Here is a 22,801-nt window from a genome sequence, read left to right on the forward strand (position 1 = left end):
AGTCTCTTAAAATTGTTAAGATTTGTGTTTTGGCCTAACATGTGGTCTCTCATGGAGAATGTTTTACGTGTTCTTGAGATGCATGTGTTTTCTGCTGTTGTTGGGTCACGTGATCTGTTATGTCTAATAACCAATAAGGTCTATAGTTTCCTTATTGATCTTCTTTTTGGTTCCATCCGTAAGTTTAGCTGGGGCATTGAAGTCTCATACTATTCCTGTGCTGCTGTCTATTTCTCTCTTCCTTTCCTTTAATGTTTGCTTAATTTTTCTGAGATATCTAATGTTAGATGTATATATAGTTTTACTTGCTACGTCTTTTTGGTAAATTGACCCATTTGTCATTATATAATGTTTTTTTGTCTCATGTCACTTGTTTTTCTTCAGTTTATTTTGTCTGATATAATGTATTCTCTCCTGTTCTCTTTAGGATGGAATATCTTTTTCCATCCTTTCACTTTTCACCTTTCCGTGTCCTTAGATTTGTGAACACTAGCAGTTCCAAGTCTCTCACACTGTGTCTTTTGCCCTCTGTTTTCCCCCTGTTAACTTCCTTTAGTGGTTGGTCCCTGCTCAGGCACCCTGTACAGTGGTGAAAGGCAGGCGCCCTTGCCAGCCCCCTTCACTCCACTGTAACTCCAGAGGGAATGCATCAAGTGTTTCCATCTGTTCATGATGTTTCTTGAAATGTTCTTGCCTAATCAGAATTTATTTTTTTCCGTATCCTTTTTTTCATGATTTTTAATTGTCCAGGAAGTTTTTAACTTTACTATTATGATAATTTTTTTCCATAACCTGTGGAAATAATGTATAATACTAATAAATTTTCTAATTTGAAATCAATGTTTTATTAGTGGCAAAAACACAGAAATTCTTTGGCTTTTGTTAATGCCTAGCTATGTAAATTTAAATGGATAAAATTGTATTTATATATATATATATTTATTTAATTTATGTATTTATTTATGGCTGTGTTGGGTCTTCGTTTCTGTGCGAGGGCTTTCTCTAGTTGCAGCAAGTGGGGGCCACTCTTCATCGCGGTGCACGGTCCTCTCAGTATCGCGGCCTCCCTTGTTGTGGAGCACAGGCTGCAGACGCACAGGCTCAGTAATTGTGGCTCACGGGCCTAGTTGCTCCGCAGCATGTGGGATCTTCCCAGACCAGGGCTCGAACCCGTGTCCCCTGCATTGGCAGGCAGATTCTCAACCACTGTGCCACCAGGGAAGCCCTATATTTTTGAGTATGGTTATCTTATTGAGATTTGAGTTCAAGTATTCTATTTTTTTTAAATGCTCGTACCATTTTTCTTTTAGTAGCCTACTACAGAATCATGTTGACAAACTAAATTGAGTACAGTGGATACATTTTCATTGTCTGAAAGATGCTGAAATACACGTGAATAAAAGGACGATAAAAAATTGTCCAAAATTCTGTCAAGAGATTTTTCTCTCAGTTATTTTTTATAGATATGTATGTGCATAGTGCATGGATGTGCAAGTCTGGTTTAGATAAAAGACATCATGATTTTAAAACTATATATTATATCTTTTTTCAGTTGAAATTGTCGTCAGTATATTCCACTGCCTTGAATTTTTCTATGCAATCCTGTTAATGGTTTAAGTAATAGTAAGATTACTAACAATTTATGTGTATGTGTTTGTGCGTCCACATCTATAATGACCTTTCATGCCACTCCATGTCATTCACCTTGGACTTCTTTCACGTTTTCCCAGGGAACCCTCTGTCAATGTACTTTTAATGCTTTCTGTATTACTTAACTGTTTGATTCTTAAGCTTCAGTTGCTGAGCACAACCCTCTGAGTTCAAGTGCTTGCTGTAACATTTCTTGCCTCCTTGATCTGAGTCGAGTTTCTCAGAGTGTCTGTGGCAGTTTTTGTCCTCTGTAAGATGGGGACAGATCTTTCTTTAGTGAGCTGTTACGTTGATAACAAGGTCTTGCCTGTAAAAGTACTTATTTAGAGTAACGTTTAGAGTAACATTACTGTAACTTAGAGCAATGGGAAGTGTTCAAACACTTTTAGTCGTTGTTATCATCATCATAGTTGAAGATTTTGACCTTTCGTTCAAAGCACTGCGAACTTTGTTGTCTCATCTATATACTGAATCTCACTCAGTGTGTAGAACGTAATACCTCACACTTCTGCATAGACAACACAGTGTTGAGTTTTACTTATAGGCGTTTCATAGATTTTCGACGGTGATGAAAAAATCCATATTAATTGGAGGATCTCATAAGGTCTTATGAAAAAGCATAAGAAATTAAGATTAGAGATACATAATTTTTCCAGATACCTCTAAATGGATCTGGTAGAACACATACTTTAATTGAATCAGTCCTTACCCCTTACTCCTCTTTTCCATTTGTATGAAGATGAGAACTCTTCATGGCCCATTGGTGAAATGTGATTTCATTTCAGGAACGGTTGACCTTTGAGGATGTGGCCATCGAGTTCACTGAGGAGGAGTGGGAATGCCTGGACCCTGGTCAGAGGGCCTTGTACAGGGACGTGATGGTGGAGACCTGCAGGAACCTGCTCTCCCTGGGTGAGGATAACTTCCCTCTAGAAGTTGGGATCTGCCCTTGCGTATATTTGCATTTTCCCTTGTGTGCCTCTTGGGAGGCCCTGATAATCTTTGAAAGCCCTGTTGACTCACCCGTGATGCGGCATCATGAGTTTAACCTGACCCTTTCTTCAGATGCTCTGCCTGTTTCATGTTACATCAGTGGTTGTCCCAGAGCTTAATTACGTACAAAGCTCAATGGCAAACTTTAAAAAATACCAATTTCCCATTTTCTGCCTTTTGGCTTTTGACTCAGTTTCTGCAGGAAGAGAGCTTGATGTCTGCATATTACACCGTTCCCTGTGTAGAAGGGAGGTGGTGGATGATTTTGTGAAATATTTTTCCTGACGCATCTGTAATGTCCTCACTCCTCAGCTGAACAAAGAACTGGGATTTTAGGAAAACCACAGCACTTCACATTTCTTTGTCCTGATAAACCAGAATTTCTATTTCTTTTTTTAAAAAATTTTTGGCCACACCTTGTGGCTTGTGGGATCTCAGTTCCCCGAGTAGGGATTGAACCCATGCCCTCTGCATTGGAAGCATGGAGTCTTAACCAGTGGGCCGCCAGGGAAGTCCCAGAATTTCTTCTTCTGATCTGAATATTATCTCCACATTGGAGCAAGAGAAAGAGCCCTGGGCAGTGGGGAGAAATGTGAAAAATAGCCAAGAATACATTGTGTGGGAGTATATCAAAAGTGTAAACAAAGATGGGTATCTCAGAAGGGCTGTTTCTTTTGTTTAGGAGTGTGTGGGACAGGCAGGTGGATTGGATCTTCTGTGATTGTTACTTAGGAAAAGTGTAAGGACAGTGGACGGAGAGATCCTCTTTTTGATCCCAAATCCTACAAGGGGAGCATATGTGAACCTTTCAGGCTCTTAGCGTGGCATCTGTGGGTTGAGTACATGGTCCCATCTCAAGATCCTATAATGTCTGACTCATACACGTTGTATTATTTTTACTCTTGTACTGCTCTACCTAGTCTGGGAATGTCGACTGTTCCTAATTTTACCTTCTCCTTACTTTGTGTGATTTTACCTCTTAAATTTCTTTGAAGTATATTCCGAAGGTCTGAAATTTTACCTGGTTTCCTTGCTGTGATAATCCACCTATGTTTATCTGACAACCTCTTGTGGAGTCTCTATGCAATGTGTTTACTGGGTAACAGAAAATTTTGATCGAGACACTATTCCTCATATGTTGTAGTATTTTCTTGCTCTGTACAAAATCACCACTTGAAGCTACTCAGTAGAGTGGTCAGCATGTTCTAGGATATGAGATAGAAAGTATCACAAGAGTCTGACCGGGTTTTTTTCTGGCTTTGGGCACTGTCACAAAAGCCTGTCTCAAGGGCACTGTGACCGTGTTATTCATGTGTCTCAGTGACCATACATTTTAGCCTCTTTAAATTGGTATAGGAATTTATCCCAGGACAACTTTGTCAAAGCTCACATTCTCGTATCTGTGAGGCTGTTGGCTAAACTGTTGTTGATGCCACATTTTTCATCGCCTGTGCCATTGTTCATTCTACCTCAACAGCGAATTTTGAGGCGTCTTAATGAGAGAGCTTATGAAGTGGAGGGATACCTTCAGTGATGAATGATCATGTGTTTAAGACACTGGTACTTTCATTTTGTACATTTCTATGCATTATAAAGGATTTTTTATTTTATCATTAGGTTCAAATTTCTATGTTACTCTTGGGGTTTTTGTTTTATATTTGCAATGCATGGGATGGTTGATTGGGGAAGGGTCCCTGTGGTGGACTTGGTGATCAGTCCCTCTTAGAATCTTTATATATTCTTCATACTCATCTATTATCAGATATGTGATTTAGAAATGTTTTCTCTTTTATTGTTGGTTGTCTTTTCACTGAGCTTTAATGCACCGTAGTTTATATATATATATATATATATATATATATTTTTTTTTTTTTTAATTATTATTTATTTATTTATTTCTTGGCTGTGTTGGGTCTTCGTTTCTGTGCGGGGGCTTTCTCTAGTTGTGGCGAGCAGGGGCCACTCTTCATCGCGGTGTGCGGGCCTCTCACTATCGTGGCCTCTCTTGTTGCGGAGCACAGGCTCCAGAAGCGCAGGCTCAGTAGTTGTGGCACATGGGCTTAGTCACTCCTCGGCATGTGGGATCTTCCCAGACCAGGGCTCGAACCTGTGTCCCCTGCATTAGCAGGCAGATTCTCAACCACTGCGCCACCAGGGAAGCCCCTATATTTTTGATATAGTTCAATTTATCTGTTTTTATTTTGTAGCCTGTGCTTTTGGTGTTATACCTGATAAATCATTTGTGGGTCCAACGTCAAGAAACTTTTTCTGTATGTTTACTTCTAGGAGTTTAATACACTTGGGACTTAGGTTTAGGTCTTTGAACCATTTTGAGTTAATTTTTGTTTGTAGTGTAAGATAATGGTCCAAGTAAATACTTTTGTTAGTAGGTATCCAGTTTTGGCAACACCTTTTTAAAAAAATTTATTTATTTTTAATTAATTAATTTTTTTTGGCTGCGTTGGGTCTTCGTTGCTGCACGTGGGCTTTCTCTAGTTGTGGTGAGCGGGGTCTACTCTGTTGCGTTGCGCAGGCTTTTCATTGTGGTGGCTTCTCTTGTTGCGGAGCACCAGCTCTAGGCGCCTGGGCTCAGTAGTTGCAGCACATGTGCTTAGTAGTTGTGGCACCTGGACTTCAGTAGTTGTGACACATGGGCTTAGTAGTTGTGGCTCATGGGCTCTAGAGTGCAGGCCCAGTAGTTATGGCACACGGGCTTAGTTGCTCCGTGGCATGTGGGATCTTCCCGGACCAGGGCTCGAACCCGTGTCCCCTGCATTGGCAGGTGGATTCTTAACCACTGCGCCACCAGGGAAGTCCTGTCAACACCTTTTGTTCCATAGACTGCCTTCCCCCATAAAGTGGTCTTTACACCTTTGTGAAACATCGTTTAAACATCTACACAAGAGGTTTTTTTTTTTTTTAAAGTATGGTTAATTTACAATGTTGTGTTAATTTCAGGTGTACAGCAATTTACAAGATATTTAATATAGTTCCCTGAGCTATACAGTAGGTCCTTGTTGTTTATCTCTTTTATATATAGTAGTGTGTATATGTTAATCCCAGACTCCTAATTTATCTCTCTCCTCTTCCCCCCACCCCCCCCGCATCCTGCACTTTCCCCTTTGGTAACCATAAGTTTGTTTTCTATGTCTGTGAGTCTATTTCTGTTTTGTAAATAAGTTCATTTGTATCACTTTTTTAGGTTCCACATATAAGTAATATCATATATGTCTTTCTTTGTCTGACTTCACAGGTCCATCCATGTTGCTGCAAAAGGCATTATTTCATTGTTTTTTATGACAGTAATATTCCACTGTATATATGTGCCACATCTTCTTTATCCCTTCATCTGTCAGTGAAAATTTAGGTTGCTTCCATGTCCTGGCTAGTGTAAATAGTGTTGCTGTAAACATTGGGGTGCATATATCTTTTCAAATTAGAGTTTTCATCTTTTCCGGATATATGACCAGGATTGGAACCTCCATACTGTTCTCCAAAATGGCTACACCAATTTACATTCCTTCCAACAGTGTGGTGAGGGTTCTCTTTTCCCCACACCCTCTCAAGCATTTATTGTTTGTAGACTTTTTTTTTTTTTGGCCACGCTGGATCTTAGTTGTGGCACGCAGAATATTTAGTTGGGGCATGCGGACTTCTTAGTTGCTGCATGTTGACTCTCAGTTGCGACATGCATATGGGATCTAGTTCCCCGACCAGGGATTGAACCCGGGCCCCCTGCATTGGCAGCGTGGAGCCTTACCCCCTGGACCACCAGGGAAGTCCCCTATTTGTAGACTTTTTGATGGTGGTCATTCTGACCAGTGTGAGGTGATAACCATTTTGTGGTTTTGATTTGCATTTATCTAATAATTAGTGACGTTGAGCATCTTTTCATGTGGCTGTTGGCCATCTTTATGTCTTCTTTGGAGAAATATCTATTTAGGTCTTCTGCTAATTTTTTGATTGGGTTGTATGGTTTTTTTGATACTAAGCTATATGAATTTTGTATATTTTGGAAATAGATCCCTTTTTGGTAGCATCATTTACAAATATACTCTTCTAGTCCATAGGTTGTATTTTCGTTCTTTTTATGGTTTCCTTTGCTTTGCAGTAGCTTTTAAGTTTAATTAGGTCCCATTTGTTTATTTTTGCTTTTATTTCCGTGTCTCTAGGAGACAGATCCAAAAAAATATTGCTGTGATTTATATCAAAGAGTGTTCTGCCTTTGTTTTCCTCTAGGAGTTTTATAGTATCTGGTCTTACATTTAGGTGTTTAATACATTTTGAGTTTATTTTTGTATGTGGTGTTAGAGAATGTTCTAATTTCCTTCTTTTCCGTGTAGCTGCCCAGTTATCCTAGCACCACTTACTAAAGAGACTGTCTTTTCTCCATTGTATATTCTTTCCTACTTTGTCATAGAATAATTGACTATAAGTGAGTGAGTTTATTTCTGGGCTTTCTATTCTGTTCCATTGATCTGTGTTTCTGTTTTTGCCAGTACCATACTGTTTTGATGACTGTAGGTTTGTAGTATTGTCTGAAGTCAGGGAGTGTGATTCCTCCAGCTCCATTCTTCTTTTTCGAGATTGTTTTAGATATTTGGTGTCTTTTGTGTTTTCATGCAAATTTTAAAAATGTTTTGTTCTCGTTCTGTGAAAATGCCATTGTTAATTTGATAAGGATTGCATTGAATATGTAGATTGCCTTGGGTAATATGGTCATTTTAACAGTGTTGCTTATTCCAATCCAAGAACATGGTATATATTTTCATCTGTTTGTGTCATCTTTGATATCTTTCATCAGCATCATATAGTTTTACAAGTACAGTTGTTTTGCCTCCTTAGGTAGGCTTATTTCTCAGAGTGTTTTTCTTTGTGATGAGATGGTAAATGGGATTGTTTCCTTAATTTCACTTTCTGATATTTCGTTGTTAGTATTTAGAAATGCAACAGATTTTTGTATATTTATTATTTTTTATATTTATCCAGCAACTTTACCCTGTTCATTGATGAGGTCTAGTAGTTATCTGGTGGCATCTTTAGGATTTTCTACGTGTAGCATCATGTCATCTGCATACAGTGATAGTTTTACTTCTTTTCCTATCTGGATTCCTTTTATTTCTTTTTGTTTTCTGATTGCAGTGGCTAGGGCTTCCAAATGTATGTTGAATAAAAGTGGTGAGAGTGGACATCCTTGTCTTGTTCCTGATCTTAGAGGAAATTCTTTCAGCTTTTCATTGTTGAGTATGATGTTAGTTGTGTGTTTGTCATATATGGTATTTATTATGTTGAGGTAGTTTCCATCTGTGCTGACTTTCTGAAGGGTTTTTATCATAAATGGGTGCTGAATTTTGTGAGAGGCTTTTTCTGCAACTATTGAGATGTTCATATGGATTTTAGTCTTCAGTTTGTTAATGTGGTGTATCATACTGATTGACTTGCAGATATTGAAAATCTTGCATCCTTGGAATAAATCCCACTTGATCATGGTTTATGATTCTTTTGTTGGATTTGGTTTGCTAGTATTTTGTCTTGGGTTTTTGCATATATGTGGTATTGACTTGTAATTTTCTTTTTTTGGAATATCTTTTTCTGGCTTTGGTGTCAGGGTTATTATGGCCTCACAGAATGAGTTCATTGGAAGTGTTCCTTCCTCTCCAAAGCTATTTTTTATAATAGTTTCAGAAGAATGAGTGTTAGCTCTTGTCTAAATATTAGAATGGGAGAATTCACCTGTGAAGCCATCTGGTCCTGGACTTTTGTTTGTTGGAAGATTTTTAATCACAGTTTCAATTTCAGTACTTGTGATTGGTCTGTTCATATTTTCTGTTTCTTCGTGATTCAATTTTAGGAGATTGTACCTTTCTAACCCATTTCTTCTAGGTTGTCCATTTTATTGGAGTATAGTTTCTTGGAGTAGTCTCTTTTGATTCTTTGTATTTCTGTGGTGTCCATTGTAACTTCTCCATTTTGATTTCTGGTTTTATTGATTTGCGCCCTCTCCCTTTTTTATTGATGACTCTGGCTAAAGGTTTTTCAATATTCTTTTCTTTTTTTTATTGGGGTATAGTTGTTTTACAATGTGTTAGTTTCTACTGTACAGCTAAGTGAAGTAGAGTTCCCTGTGCTGTACATTAGGTTCTCATTAGTTATCTATTTTATACATATTAGTATAAAATAGCATGTTAAAAGATACTTTCTTCTTTCCCAATATAAGCATTTAAAGCAGCAAATTTCCCTGTAATTACCATTTCACTTATTAGTTTTTTTTAAATTAATTTTTGTTGGAGTATAGTTGCTTTACAATGTTGTGTTAGTTTCTACTGTACAGCAAAGTGAATCAACTCTACATATACATATAACCCCTCTTTTTCAGATTTCCTTCCCATTTAGGTCACCACAGAGCACTGAGTAGAGTTCCCTGTGCTATACAGTACGTTCTCATTAGCTATCTATTTTATACATAGTATCAATAGTGTATATATGACAATCCCAATCTCCCAATTCATCCTACCCGACCCCGCTTTCCCCCTTGGTATCCATACGTTCGTTCTCTACGTCTTTGTCTCTATTTCTGCTTTGCAAACGGGTTGATCTGTACCATTTTTCTAGATTCTACCTATATGCGTTAATATATGGTATTTGTTTTTCTCTGACTTACTTCACTCTGTATGACAGTGTCTAGGTCCAACCACGCCTCTACAAATGACCCAATTTCATTCTTTTATGGCTGAGTAATATTCCACTGTGTATATGTACTACATCTTCTTTATCTGTTGGTCTGTCAATGGACATTTGGGTTGCTTCCATGTCTTGGCTATTGTAAATAGTGCTGCAATGAACATTGGGGTGAATGTGTCTTTGAGTTATGGTTTTCTCTGGGTATATGCCCAGTAGTGGGATTGCTGGGTCTTATGGTAATTCTATTTTTAGTTTTTTAAGGAACCTCCATACAGTTCTCCATAGTGGCTGTATCAATTTACATTCCCACGAACAGTGAAAGAGGGTTCCCTTGTCTCCACACCCTCTCTAGCATTTATTGTTTGTAAATTTTTTGATAATGGCCATTCTGACTTGTGTGAGGTGATGCTTCATTGTAGTTTTGATTTGCATTTCTCTAATCATTAGTGATGTTGAGCATGTTCATGTGCCTCTTGGCCATCTGTATGTCTTCTTTGGAGAAATGTCTGTTTAGGTCTTCTGCCCATATTTTTTTTTAAAATAAATTTATTTATTTATTTATTTATTTTTGGCTGCGTTGGGTCTTCGTTGCTGCGCACGGGCTTTCTCTAGTTGCAGCGAGCGGGGGCCACTCTTCATTGCGGTGCACGGGCCTCTCATTGCAGTGGCTTCTCTTGTTGCGGAGCACAGGCTCTAGGTGCACGGGCCTCAGCAGTTGTGGCACATGGGCTTCAGTAGTTGTGGCTCGTGGGCTCTAGAGCGCAGGCTCAGCAGCTGTGGCACACAGGCCCAGCCACTTCGCGGCATGTGGGATCCTCCCAGGCCAGGGCTAGAACCCGCGTCCCCTGCACTGGCAGGCGGACTCCCAACCACTGTGCCACCAGGGAAGTCCTTCTGCCCATATTTTGATTGGGTTTGTTTTTTTGATATTGAGCTGCATGAACTGTTTGTATATTTTGGAGATTAATCTTTTGTCCATTAATTCGTTTGCAATTATTTTCTCCCATTCTGAGGGTTGTCTTTTTGTCTTATTTATGGTTTCCTTTTTTGTTTATGGTTTCCTTTGTTGTGCTGAAGCTTTTCAGTTTCAGTAGGTCCCATTTGTTTATTTTTGTTTTTATTTCCATTACTCTAGAAGGTGGGTCAAAAAAGATCTTGCTGTGATTTATGTCAAAGAGTGTTCTTTCTATGTTTTCCTCTAAGAGTTTTATAGTGTGTGGTCTTACATTTAGGTCTTTAATCCATTTTGAGTTTATTTTTGTGTATGTTGTTAGGGAGTTTTCTAATTTCATTCTTCTACATGTAGCTGTCCAGTTTTCCCAGCACCACTTATTGAAGGTACTGTCACCATTGTATATTCTTGCCTCTGTTGTAGATTAATTGGCCATATGTACATGGGTTTATTTTGGGGCTCTCTATTCTGTTTCATAGATGTATGTGTCTGCTTTTGGGCCAGTACCACACTGTTCTGATGCCTGTGACTTTGTAGTATAGCCTGAAGTCAGGGAGCCTGATTCCTCCAGCTCTGTTTTTTTTTTCTCAAGATTGCTTTGGCTATTTGGGGTCTTTTGTGTCTCTATACAGATTTTAAGATTTTTTGTTCTAGTTCTGTGAAAAATGCCATTGGTAATTTGATAAGAATTGTATTGAATCTGTAGATTGCTTTGGGTAGTTTAGTCATTTTCACAGTATTGATTCTTCGAATCCAAGAACATGGTATAATCTCTCCAACTGTTTGTGTCGTCTTTGATTTCTTTCATCAGTGTTTTATAGTTTTCTGAGTACAGGTCTTTTACCTTCTTAGGTAGGTTTATTCCTAGGTATTTTATTTTTTTTTGTTGCAGTAGTGAACGGTATTGTTTCCTTAATTTCTCTTTCTGGTCTTTCGTTGTTCGTGTATAGGAGTGCAAGAGATTTCTGTGCATTAATTTTGTATCCTGCAACTTTACCAAATTCATTGATTAGCTCTAGTAGTTTTCTGGTGGCATCTTTAGGATTCTCTGTCTATAGTATCATGTCATCTGCAAACAGTGACAATTTTACTTCTTCTTTTCCAATTTTATTTTCCTTTTGTTTCTTTTTCTTTTCCGTTTGCTGTGGCTAGGAATTCCAAAACTGTGTTGAATAGTAGTTGTGAGAGTGGACCTCCTTGTCTTGTTCCTGATCTTCGAGGAAATGCTTTCAGTTTTTCACCATTGAGAGTGATGTTAGCTGTGTGTTTGTCATACATGGCCTTTATTATGTTGAGGTAGGTTCCCTCTGTGCCCACTTTCTGGAGAGTTTTTATCATAAATCGGTGTGGAATTTTGTTAAAAGCTTTTTCTACATCTATTCAAATGATCATATGGTTTTCATTCAATTTGTTGATATGGTGTATCACATTGGTTGATTTGCTTACACTGAAGAATCCTTGCATCCCTGGGGTAAATCCCACTTGATTGTGGTGTATGAATCTTTTAATGTGTTGTTGGATTCTGTTTGCTAGTAGTTTGTTGAGGATTTTTGTGTCTGTATTCATCAGTAATATTGGTCTGTAATTTTCTTTTTTCGTGATATCTTTGTCTGATTTGGGTATCAGGGTGATGGTGGCCTCGCAGAATGAGTTTGGAAGAGTTCCTTCCTCTTCAGTTTTTTGGCAGAATTTGAGGATGGGTGTTAGCTCTTCTCTAAGTGTTTGGTAGAACTCACCTGTGAAGCCATCTGATCCTGTACTTTTGTTTGTTGGAAGATTTTTAATCACAGTATCAATTTCATTACTTGTGATTGGTCTCTTCATATTTTCTCTTTCTTCCTGGTTCAGTCTTGGAAGGTTATACCTTTTTAAGAATTTGTCCATTTCTTTCAGGTCGTCCACTTTATTGGCATATAGTTGCTTATAGTAGTCCCTTATGATCCTTTGTATTTCTGCAGTGTCCTTTGTAACTTTTCCTTTTTCATTTCTAATTTTATTGATTTGAGTCCTCTCCCTCTTTTTCTTGATGAGCTTGGCTAAAGGTTTATCAATTTTGTTTATCTTCTCCAAGAACCAGCTTTTAGTTTTATTGATCTTTGCTATTGTTTCTGTTTCATTTATTTCTGCTTTTATCTTTATGATTGATTTCCTTCTACTAACTTTGGGGTTTTATTGTTCATCTTTCTCTAGTTCCTTTAGCTGTTAGTTTAGATTGTTTATTTGAGGTTTTTCTTGTTTCTTCGGGTAGGATTGTATTGCTGTAAACTTCACTCTTAGAACTGCTTTTGCTGCATCCCATAGGTTTTGGATCATCATGTGTTTTCATTGTCATTTGTCTCTAGGTATTTTTTGATTTTCTCTTTGGTTTCTTTACTGATCTCTTGGTTATTTAGTAGTGTAATTTTTAGCCTTCATGTGTTTTATGTTTTTTACAGTTTTTTCCCCTGTAATTTATTTCTAATCTCATAGTGTTGTGGTTGGAAAGGATGCTTGATATGATTTCAGTTTTCTTAAATTTACCAGGGCTTGATTTGTTAACCAAGATGTGATGTGTCCTGGAGAATGTTTCATATGCACTTGAGAAGAAAGTGTATCCTTCTGCTTTTGGGTGGAATGTTCTATAAATATCAATTAAATCTATCTGGTCTGTTGTGCCATTTAAAGCTTGTGTTTCCTTGTTTATTTTCTGTCTGGATGATCTGTCCTTTGGTGTAAGTGGGGTGTTAAAGTCCCCCACTATTGTGTTACTGTCAATTTCCCCTTTTTTGGCTGTTAGCATTTGCCTTATGTATTGAGGTGCTCTTATGTTGGGTGCATAAATATTTACAATTGTTATGTTTCCTTGGATTGATCCCTTGATCATTATATAGTGTCCTTCCTTATCTCTTGTAACTCTTTATTTTAAAGTCTATTTTATCTGATATCAGTATTGTTACTCCAGCTTTCTTTTGATTCGCATTTTTATGGAACATCTTTTTCCATCCCCTCACTTTCAGTCTGTATGTGTCCCTAGGTCTGAAGTGGGTCTCTTGTAGGCAGCATATATATGGGTCTTGTTTTTGTATCCATTCAGCCAGTCTGTCTTTTGGTTGGAGCATTTAACCCATTCACATTTAGGGTAATTATTGATATGTATGTTCCTATTACCATTTTCTTAATTTTTGGGGGTTTGTTTTCATAGGTCTTTTTCTTCTTTTGTGTTTCCTGCTTAGATAAGTTCCTTTAGCATTTGTTGTAGAGCTGGTTTGGTGATGCTGAATTCTCTTAGCCTTTGTTTGTCTGTAAAGCTTTTGATTTCTCCATTGAATCTGAATGAGATCCGTGCTGGGTAGGATAATCTTGGTTGTACGTCTTTCCCTTTCATCACTTTAAATATATCCTGCCACTCCCTTCTGGCCTGCAGTTTCTGCTGAAAGATCATCTGATAATCTTATGGGGATTCCCTTGTATGTTGTTTATTGCTTTTCCCTTGTTGCTTTAAATATTTTTTCTTTGTTTTTAATTTTTGATAGTTTGATTAATATGTGTTTTGCTGTGTTTCTCCTTTGGTTTATCCTGTATGGCACTCTCTGCACTTCCTGGACTTGATTGGCTATTTCCTTTCCCATGTTTAGAGAAGTTTTCGACTATAATCTCTTCAAATATTTTCTCAGACCCTTTCTCTTCTTCTTCTGGGACACCTATAATTTGAATGTTGGTGCATTTAATGTTGTCCCAGAGATTTCTGAGACTGTCCTCAATTCTTTTCATTCTTTTTTCTTTATTCTGCTCTGTGGCAGTTATTTCCACCATTCTATCTTCCAGGTCACTTATCCGTTCTTCTGCCTCAGTTATTCTGCTGTTGATTCCTTCTAGAGTATTTTTAATTTCAATTGTTGTGTTGCTTATCACTGTTGGTTTGTTCTTTAGTTCTTCTATGTCCTTGTTAAACATTTCTTGTATTTTATTCTATTTCTGAGATTTTATTTTATTTTTTTTATAAATTTACTTATTTTTGGTTGTGTTGGGTCTTCGTTTCTGTGTGAGGGCTTTCTCTAGTTGTGGCAAGCGGGGGCCACTCCTCATCACGGTGCACGGGCCTCTCACTATTGCGGCCTCTCTTGTTGAGGAGCGCAGGCTCCAAACGCGCAGGCTCAGTAGTTGTGGCTCGCGGGCCCAGTTGCTCCACGGCACGTGGGATCCTCCCAGCAGGGCTCGAACCCGTGTCCCCTGCATTGGCAGGCAGATTCTCAACCACTGCACCACCAGGGAAGCCCTGCTGAGATTTTAGATCATCTTTACTATCATTACTCTGAATTCTTTTTCAGGTAGACTGCCTATTTCCTCTTCATTTGTTTGGTCTTGTAGGTTTTTACCTTGCTCCTTCATCTGCAGCGTATTTCTCTGTCTTCTCATTTTGTTTAATTTACTGTGTTTGGGGCCTCCTATCCGCAGGCTGCAGGGTCGTAGTTCCTCTTACTTCTGGTGTCTGCCCGCAGTGGGTGAGGTTGGTCCAGTGGCTTGTGTAGGCTTCCTGGTGGAGGGGACTGGTGTCTCCGTTCTGGTGGGTGCAGCTCGATCTTGTCCCTCTGATGGGCAGGGCCACGTCCGGTGGCTCTTTTCGTGGTGTTTCTGAGCTTAGTACGACTTCAGGCAGCCTCTCTGCCAATGGGTGGGGTTGTGCTCCTGTCTTGCTAGTGGTTTGGCACGAGGCCTCCAGCACGGGGGCCTGCTGGCCGTTGGGTGGAGCCAGGTCTTGGTGTTGACATGGAGACCTCTGGGAGAGCTCTTGCCAATTAATATTCCCTGAGGCCGCGAGTTCTCTGGTCGTCCAGCGTCCTGGAGTAGGCTCTCCCACCTCAGAGGCTCAGGCCCGACCCCTGTCCGGAGCACCAAGACCCTGCAAGCTGCACGGTGTGGAGGAAAAGGAGAAGAAAGAAAGAAAACAGACACACACAAAGAAACACACACACAAGGGAAAACAAACAAAAAAGAAAACGAACAAGCAAAACCCCACGACAAATGTTAAAAACAAACCAAACAAAAATACACACAAAGAATCATACATACACACACACACACAAAAGAGAGAGAGATAACAAAAAAGAAGAGAGCAGCCAAACAAATAAACGAACCCCAAAATCAAAACAAACACTAAAAACTAAGCTACCAAAACAAAAAACTAAAAACAAATCAAAAGCAGAAATCGAACTCTCGGTAGGTGTCAGGACCTGCTGTGGGCACCGTGGGGCCAGCTTATACTCTGACCTGGCCCAACTCCTGCGGGTACTTGCTCCCAAAGTCCACAGCCTCAATTGTGGGAACACTCGTTGTCTATTCAGATATTGCACAGATGGAGGGTTTACCAGGCCGATTGAAGGGATTTAATCTGCTGCTCTCGTGGCTGCGTGGAGAAATTTCCCTTTCTCTTCTTTGGTCGCACTGCCCCAGGAGTTCAGCTTTCGTTCTGGCTCTGCCTCTGCATTTGGGCCACCCTCAGGAGTCTCTTCCCCACCCAGGCAAGAGGGAGCGAAAGCAGTGGCTGATTAGGGCTCACTTGCTCACCCAGGCCAGGGAGGGGGAGGGATACAGCAGTCCCAGTTGGGATGTGCGGGGAGTGCCTTTGGCGGCAGGGACTAGTGGGAATTTGCAACAGCCTGAGGTGTGCCGTTCGCTCTCCCCAGGAAGTTGGCCCCAGATCGCTGGACCGTTGGCAGTGGCGGGCTGCACTGGCTTCTGGGAAGGGGTGGGCAGTGACCTGAGCTTGCTCACAGGACCCTTGGTGGCAGCGGTGGCAGCAGTAGCCGTCACGCCCACCTCTGGGGTCCAGGATAGCAGGCACAGCTCTCGCCCGGCCCTAGAACTGGTGTAGGCTGTGCCCTGCTGTCTGTGAGCGTGTGGAGAAAGAAGCTCCTAGGGCGGGTGTGCCCCTCTCCTCATGCACCCTGCAACAGTGGCCCCTTGTCTATCTGGCAGGCCCAGGTTTCTTTCCGGACTCCCTCAGGCTGTCTTCTCACAGCTAACCCCAATCCTCTCTCCCTGGGGTCTGACCTCCAAAGCCTGAGCCTCAGCACCCAGCCCCCACTCGCCCTGGCAGGCAGGCAAGCGTCTCAGGCTGGGGAGTGCTGGTTGACACCGATCCTCTGTGCGGGATTCTCTCTGCTTTGCTCTCCGCACCCCTGTTGCTGCGCTCTCCTCTGAGGCTCCAAAGCTCCCCCTTGTCTCTGCCAGTGAGGGGGATTCCTAGTGTGCAGAAACATTTCCTCCTTCACAGTGCCCTCGCAGAGGCGTGGGTCCTGTCCTGATTCCTTTGTCTCTTTTTTTTTTTCCTTTTTTCTTTTGCCCTACCCAGTTACATGGAGATTTTCTTGCCTTTTTGGAAGTCTGAGGTCTTCTGCCAGTGTTCAGTAGGTGTTCTGTAGGAGTTGTTCCACATGTAGATATGTTTTTGATGTATCTGTGGGGAAGAAGGTGATCCCCGCATCTTATTCCTCCGCCGTTTTCTGAGACTTCTCTATCAATGTTTTTTATCTTTTCAAAGAACCAGGTTTTAGTTTCATAGATCTTTTTTCTTTTTTTGTTTTTGGTCTCTATTTCATTTATTTCTGCTCTGATCTTTGTATCTTTCTTTGGGGTTTTGTTCTTTTTCTAGTTCCTTTAGGCATAAAGTTAGGTTGTTTATTTGAGATCGTTCTTGAATCCTAAGTTTAGCTTGTTTTGCTATAAACTTCACTCTTAGAACTGTTTTTACTGTGTCCCATAGGTTTTGGGTCATACTGTTTTCATTTTCATTTGTCTCTAGCTTTGTTTTTTTTTTTAATTTCCTCTTTGATTTCTTCAGTGATCCACTGGTTGTGTAGTAGCATATTCTTTAGCTTCCACATCTTTGTGTTTTTTGCAGCTTTTTTGTTTTTTGGTTTTGTGGGTTTTTTTTTTTTTTTAGTTGATTGCTAGCCTAGATGCTTGATACGATTCCAGTTTTCTTACATTTACCGAGGATTGCTTTGTGACCCAGCATGTGGTCTGTCTTGTAGAATGACCCATGTGCACTTGAAAAGAATGTGTATTCTGCTGCTTTCAGGTGGAATGCTCTATAAATATCAATTAAGTCCATCTGCTCTAATGTGTCATTTAAGGCCTGTGTTTCCTGATGGATTTTCTGTCTGGATGATCTGCCCATTGATATAAGTAGGTGTTAAAGTCCCCCACTATTATTGTGTTGCTGTCCATTTCTCCTTTTATGTCTGTTAACATTTGCCTTATATATTGAGGTGTTCCTTAGTTGGGGTGGATATATATTTGGAATTGTTATGTCTTCTTTTTGGATTGATCCTGTGATCATTTTCTTGTGGCCTTCTTTGTCTCTTTTAACAGTCTTTTTTCTTTTTCAAGTCTATTTTGTCTGATATAAGTGTTGCTTCTCAAGCTTCCTTTTTATTTCCATTTGCATGGAATACCTTTTACCACCCCTTCACTTTCAGTCTGTATATGTCTTTGCATCTGAAGTGAGTCTCTTGCAGGCAGCATATGTACAGGTCCTATGTTTGCATCCATTCATCCAGTCTGTATCTTTTGGTTGCAGCATTTAGTTCATTTACATTTAAGATAATTATTGATATGTATGTTTCTATTTCCATTTCGTTAATTGTTTTGGATTTGTTTTTGTAGGTCTTTTTGTCCCCCTTTCTTCTTTTGTTCTCTTTTTTTGTGGTTTGATGAGTATCATTAATGTTATGGTTGGATTTCTTTTTCTTTTTTGTATGTATATGTATTAGAGATTTTTGTTTCTCGGTTACCATGAGGTTTTTGTATACTAGTACTTATGTTTATGTGCTTGTTTTAAGTTGCTAATCTCAAATGCAGTTTAGATACCCTGCATTTGTACTCTCCTCTCCGCATGATTACTGTTTTTGATATTATATTTTACATCATTGTTTTGTATATCTCTTAACTGCTCATTGTGGATACAGATGGTTTTACTACTTTTGTCTTTTAACCTACCTGCTAGCTTTGTGTGTGGATGATTTTCTGCCTTTATTGTATGTTTGCCTTTACCAGTGAGCTTTTCCATTTTGTGATTTTCTTGTTTGTAGTCAAGAAAGTCTTGTTGTGGTCTTTTCCCACTGGAGAAGTTCCTTTAGCATTTGTTGTAAATTTGGTTTGGTGTTGTTGAATTCTTTCAGCTTTTTCTTGTCTATAAAGCTTTTGATTTCTCCATCAATCTGAAGGAGAACTTTGCTGGGTAGACTACTCTTGGTTGCAGGTTTTTCTCTTTCATCACTTTAAGTATATTGTGCCACTGCCTTCTGGCTTGCAGAGTTTCTGATGAAAAATCGTGTAATAGCCTTATGGGAGTTCTCTTGTATGTTTCTAATTGCTTTCCCTTGTTGCTTGTAATATTCTCTCTTTATCTTTAATTTTTATTGTTTTAATCAGAATGTGTCTTGGTGTTTCCCTTCCCAGGTTAGAGAAGTTTTCAGCTATTATCTCTTCAAATATTTTCTCAAGCCCTTTCTCTCTTCTCCTTCTGGGAACCCTGTATTGCGAATATTAGCACACTTGCTCTTGTCCCAGTGGTCTCTTAAACTGATCTCATTTCTTTTTATTCTTTTCTTTTTTCCCCTTTGGTGGCAGTGATTTCCCTTACTCTGTTTTCCAGCTCACTGATCCATTATTCTGCCTCATTTCGTCTATTATTAACTTGTCATATTTTTCATTTCAGTTATTGTATTCTTCAATTCTGTTTCATTGTTATTTATAATTTCTAAGTCTTTGTTAAAAACTTCTCATTTCTCACATTGTGCATCCATTCTCCTACCAAATTCTTTGATCGTCTTTACGATTATCACTCTGAACTCTTTCTTGAATAGTTTGCCTGTCTCCACGACACTTGGTTCTTCTTCTGGGTTTCTGTTTTGTTCCTTTATCTGAAACATATTCCTCTGTCGCCTCATTTTGTCTGAATTGCCATTTGTATTTTATGTATGTGGTAGGTTAGTTACATTTCTCAACCTTGGAGAAGTGGCCTCTGTAGGAGACGTCCTATGCATTCACGCAGTGCACTCCCCTCTCGTCACCTATGGACCAGGGGCTATCTGGTCCCCAGGTAGTATGTGGCCTGCGTTTGCAGACTTGGTCTACAGGCTGCAGAGACTATAGTTTTCTTGCTTCTAGTGTCTGCCCCCTGGTGAGTGAAGCTGGTCTAGAGGCTCGTGCAGACTTCCTTGTGGGAGGCCAGGTGCCTGCTCACCAGTGGGTGGTGCTGGGCCTTTGCCTCTGGTGGGTAGGGCCCTCTGGTGTCTAGGGGCATGGGAAGTAGCTGGGGGCTCAGGAAGTCTTTAGACAGCCTGTCTGCTAATGGGTGGGACTGTTCCCCTGCCCAGTGTGTTGTTTGGTCTCGGGGGGGGGGGCAGGGTCACAGCACTGGAGCCTACAGGGTTTTGGGTGGGGCCAGGTCTTGGTGTCAGCCTCCAGGAGAGCTCATGCAGATGAATGCCCCCTGATATGTCCACCACCAGTGTCTATGTCTCCTGGCCATGCTACAGTTGCCTCCTGCCTCCCCTGGAGATACTCTAAGACCAGCAGGTAGCTCTGGTCCATGCTCCCATGATATTACTGCTTTTGCCCTTTGTCCTGGTGCATGTGAGATTCTTTTGTGCGCCCTTTAAGAGTGAAGTCTCCATTTCCCCCAATCCTGTGGAGCTGCATTCAAGTCCCACTGGCCTTCTAAGCCAAATGCTCTGAGGACTCCGCTTCCTGGGGCTGGACCCCTGGGCTGAGCTGCCTCACGTGGAGCTCAGAACTCTCCCTCCTGTGGGAGAACCTCTGTAATATAATTATTCTCCAGTTTGTGGGCTGCCCACCCAGGGGGCATGCGATTTGATTATATGGCAAATCTGCCCCTCCTTCTATCTAGTTGTGGTTCCTTCATTAGCTGTTAAAGATCTTTTCTGGTAGGTTCTAGTTCAGTGGTTGCTCTTCAGTCAGTTGTGATTTTGGTGTGCTTGTGAAAGGAGGGGAATTTAGGGTTCTTCTCTGCCATCTTAGCCGCTATCCCACAAGAGGTTTTTTTTGGAAGTCTCTGTTCTATTCCAGCAGTCTCTCTGTCTATTTGCCAGTACCACACTGTTTTGATTAGTGTATTTGTGGAATAAGTTTTGAAATAAAGAAGTGTGATACAACAAGTTTGTTCTTTTCAGGATCGTTTTTGCTATTTGTTTTCTCCTGAGACTCCATATGAATCACAGGATGGGTGTATCCGTTTCTTCAGGAAAACACTACTGGGATTTCACTAGGGAATGATTTGAATATAATGATCACTTTGGGTAGTATTGACATCATGGCAATATTGACTTCCAATCCATGAGTTTGGGATGTCTTTGCATTTATTTTTGTCTTTTCTAAAATTTTCAGCAGTCTTTAGTTTGCAATATACATATCTTTACCTTCTTGTATAATGTTGCATCTAACTTTTTTTTTTTTTTGATTCTCTTGTAACTGGAATATTTTTCTCATGTTCTTTTTTGGTTGTTCATTTTTAATGTTTACGAACCCAACTGAATTTTGCATGTTGATTTTACATCTTGTCATTTTTTAGAGCTCTAAAAATTTTAGCAGGTTTTTTCTGCAGAATATTCACGGTTTTCTACATATTAGATCATGTCAGTTGTATACAGAGATGATTTCACTCTCTTTTGCTATTGGGATATCTGTTACCCAATTTTCTGCCTCTGTGTTCTTCCTGGGACTTCCAGTAATATGCTTTTAGAAATATTGAGAGCAGGTATCCTTGTCTTGTTCCTGATCTTAAAGGAAAAGCTTTCATTCTTTCACCATTGAGTATGATGATAGCGCTGTGTAACTGCTCCATTGCAGGATATTTTCCAGCATAGTCTTCTACCTTTTCCTAATAAAGAACATACATCACACATGATGTCGAATCCAAATTCATATGCCCATTCCTCATTGGAGTTAGAAGCAGAGAAATGTGTATTAGTTGAGGAGGTGCCAACCAGAAACTTGGGAGACCTGGCCTTGCCTCAAATCCATCTTCCTGGCTGGCCAGGGTGTAAGATTTTTAAATGATAAGGGAGAGAGGGGAGGGGAGTGTCTGTAATCCCAGCTTTCCCGTAAGATGTCAGCTGCAGACTTTTGAGAATCAAGTTGTGATTTCCTTTCTGATTATTCTGTATGTTCCTGCAAAACAGTTCCTAAATCAGAGTCTTGTGATCCCTTAACTTCCTTCTAGGAGACAGGAAAAGCAATAGTTCAGGCATTTTATTATTTACTTAGAGCCAAATGTGACTGGTTAAGAATTTCAATTCTCAGTTGACCCTCTGGTGTCATCAGTTTTTCAATCCTCTTGGGATAACTGGTTGAAGCCCAGTTTGGGGTCATAAATCAAGGTACCAATTTAAGCTACCAATCATGGAAGTGATTAGATTGGACTTGCTTTTTCTTTGTTTCTGTATTCTCTCAATCCCCTAATTAGTAACTGCTTGAATCTGACTTTTTGAACTCAGGAATGGTCTAGGAGACTAAAGCCTTTTTTTTTAATAAACAGGAAATGGGAGACTCAGAAAGGCTTTTGTAACCAGGAAGGGCCTGCAGATTCCTGTTCAGTTTCAATCCCCCCTTTTCTTTGGTACTCCTCAATCTTGAGATGAACATGTGTGGAAGAAGAAACAGAATAAAATTTTCGATAGAGAGGTTAATCAGACTTAGCAGGAGAACTCAGATTTAAGGCAACTTAACTTTTGAAAATTACAGTCCCCTACTCTACTGGTGGGTTGATTCAGTTTCTTTGTATCTGCATGTATGTACAGAAGAAATTCATTCGTCTTTAGATGGATTTTTCCTGGTTTTTCTTTCTGATTTCTGCTAATAAAATTCATGTTCTTTATGATATGACTTTATCTGCATTATATCTTGTATGGTTTTCATTTGCATTTTTTTCAACAACGTTGTGTCTGACCCTAGTCATTAAATATACAAAGTGCTCACTTTTTGTTTCTAGTATTTTGGAGCCATTAAACCAGATAATTAAGGATACTGCATAGGTAGGGATTGCTCTGTTACTGGCCATTAGATAACTGGAGAATATTTTATGTCTTAATTTATGTCATTTACAGATGATGGTCTTTTAGCATGTATTATGCAATACAACTGACAGGTACTACTTGTTAATGTTGTAAAATGCCTTTTCTTTTTGGGTACATAGTTCTATAGCAAAGATTTAGAAAAATACATTGTTTCTTAAAAATTGTTTTATCTAACTTCATTTTCTCTGTTATATTTGTTTTACAGTTCTAAACAGCTAATTATATTATTAATTGGATAACTTTTGTTTTGGATTATTTCCTGGTACAATATATTGTCTACTTTTAAAAATTTATTTATGTACAGTAAGTATGCAGAATACATCAATAGTATATTTTTCTCCTCAATTATGAGACAGCAGTATGTTTACTGTTGGTTGGTATGTTCGTAGAGGTGATAGTAGACAAATACTCTTTCTTTGAGACCTGACATAAGTTTGTCCAGTGT

General features: G+C 39.6%; 1 protein-coding gene across 4 annotated transcripts in view; it reads left to right on the forward strand.

The window, feature by feature from the left end:
- LOC132354207 (zinc finger protein 160-like) overlaps positions 1–22,801 on the forward strand; it is a 69,822-nt gene that overhangs the window by 16,442 nt on the left and 30,579 nt on the right. For all 4 annotated transcript variants that reach the window (XR_009499208.1, XR_009499209.1, XR_009499210.1 and 1 more), the window contains exon 4: positions 2,436–2,562. Coding sequence is in view for 1 of the 4 variants with exons in the window: in XM_059905929.1 (XP_059761912.1) it covers positions 2,436–2,562 (127 nt within the window). In the remaining 3 variants the exon portion in view is untranslated. The remainder of the gene's footprint in view (positions 1–2,435; positions 2,563–22,801) is intronic.

This window comes from Balaenoptera ricei, chromosome 19 (genome assembly GCF_028023285.1).
Source record: "Balaenoptera ricei isolate mBalRic1 chromosome 19, mBalRic1.hap2, whole genome shotgun sequence".
NCBI classification, from domain to species: Eukaryota; Metazoa; Chordata; class Mammalia; order Artiodactyla; family Balaenopteridae; genus Balaenoptera; species Balaenoptera ricei.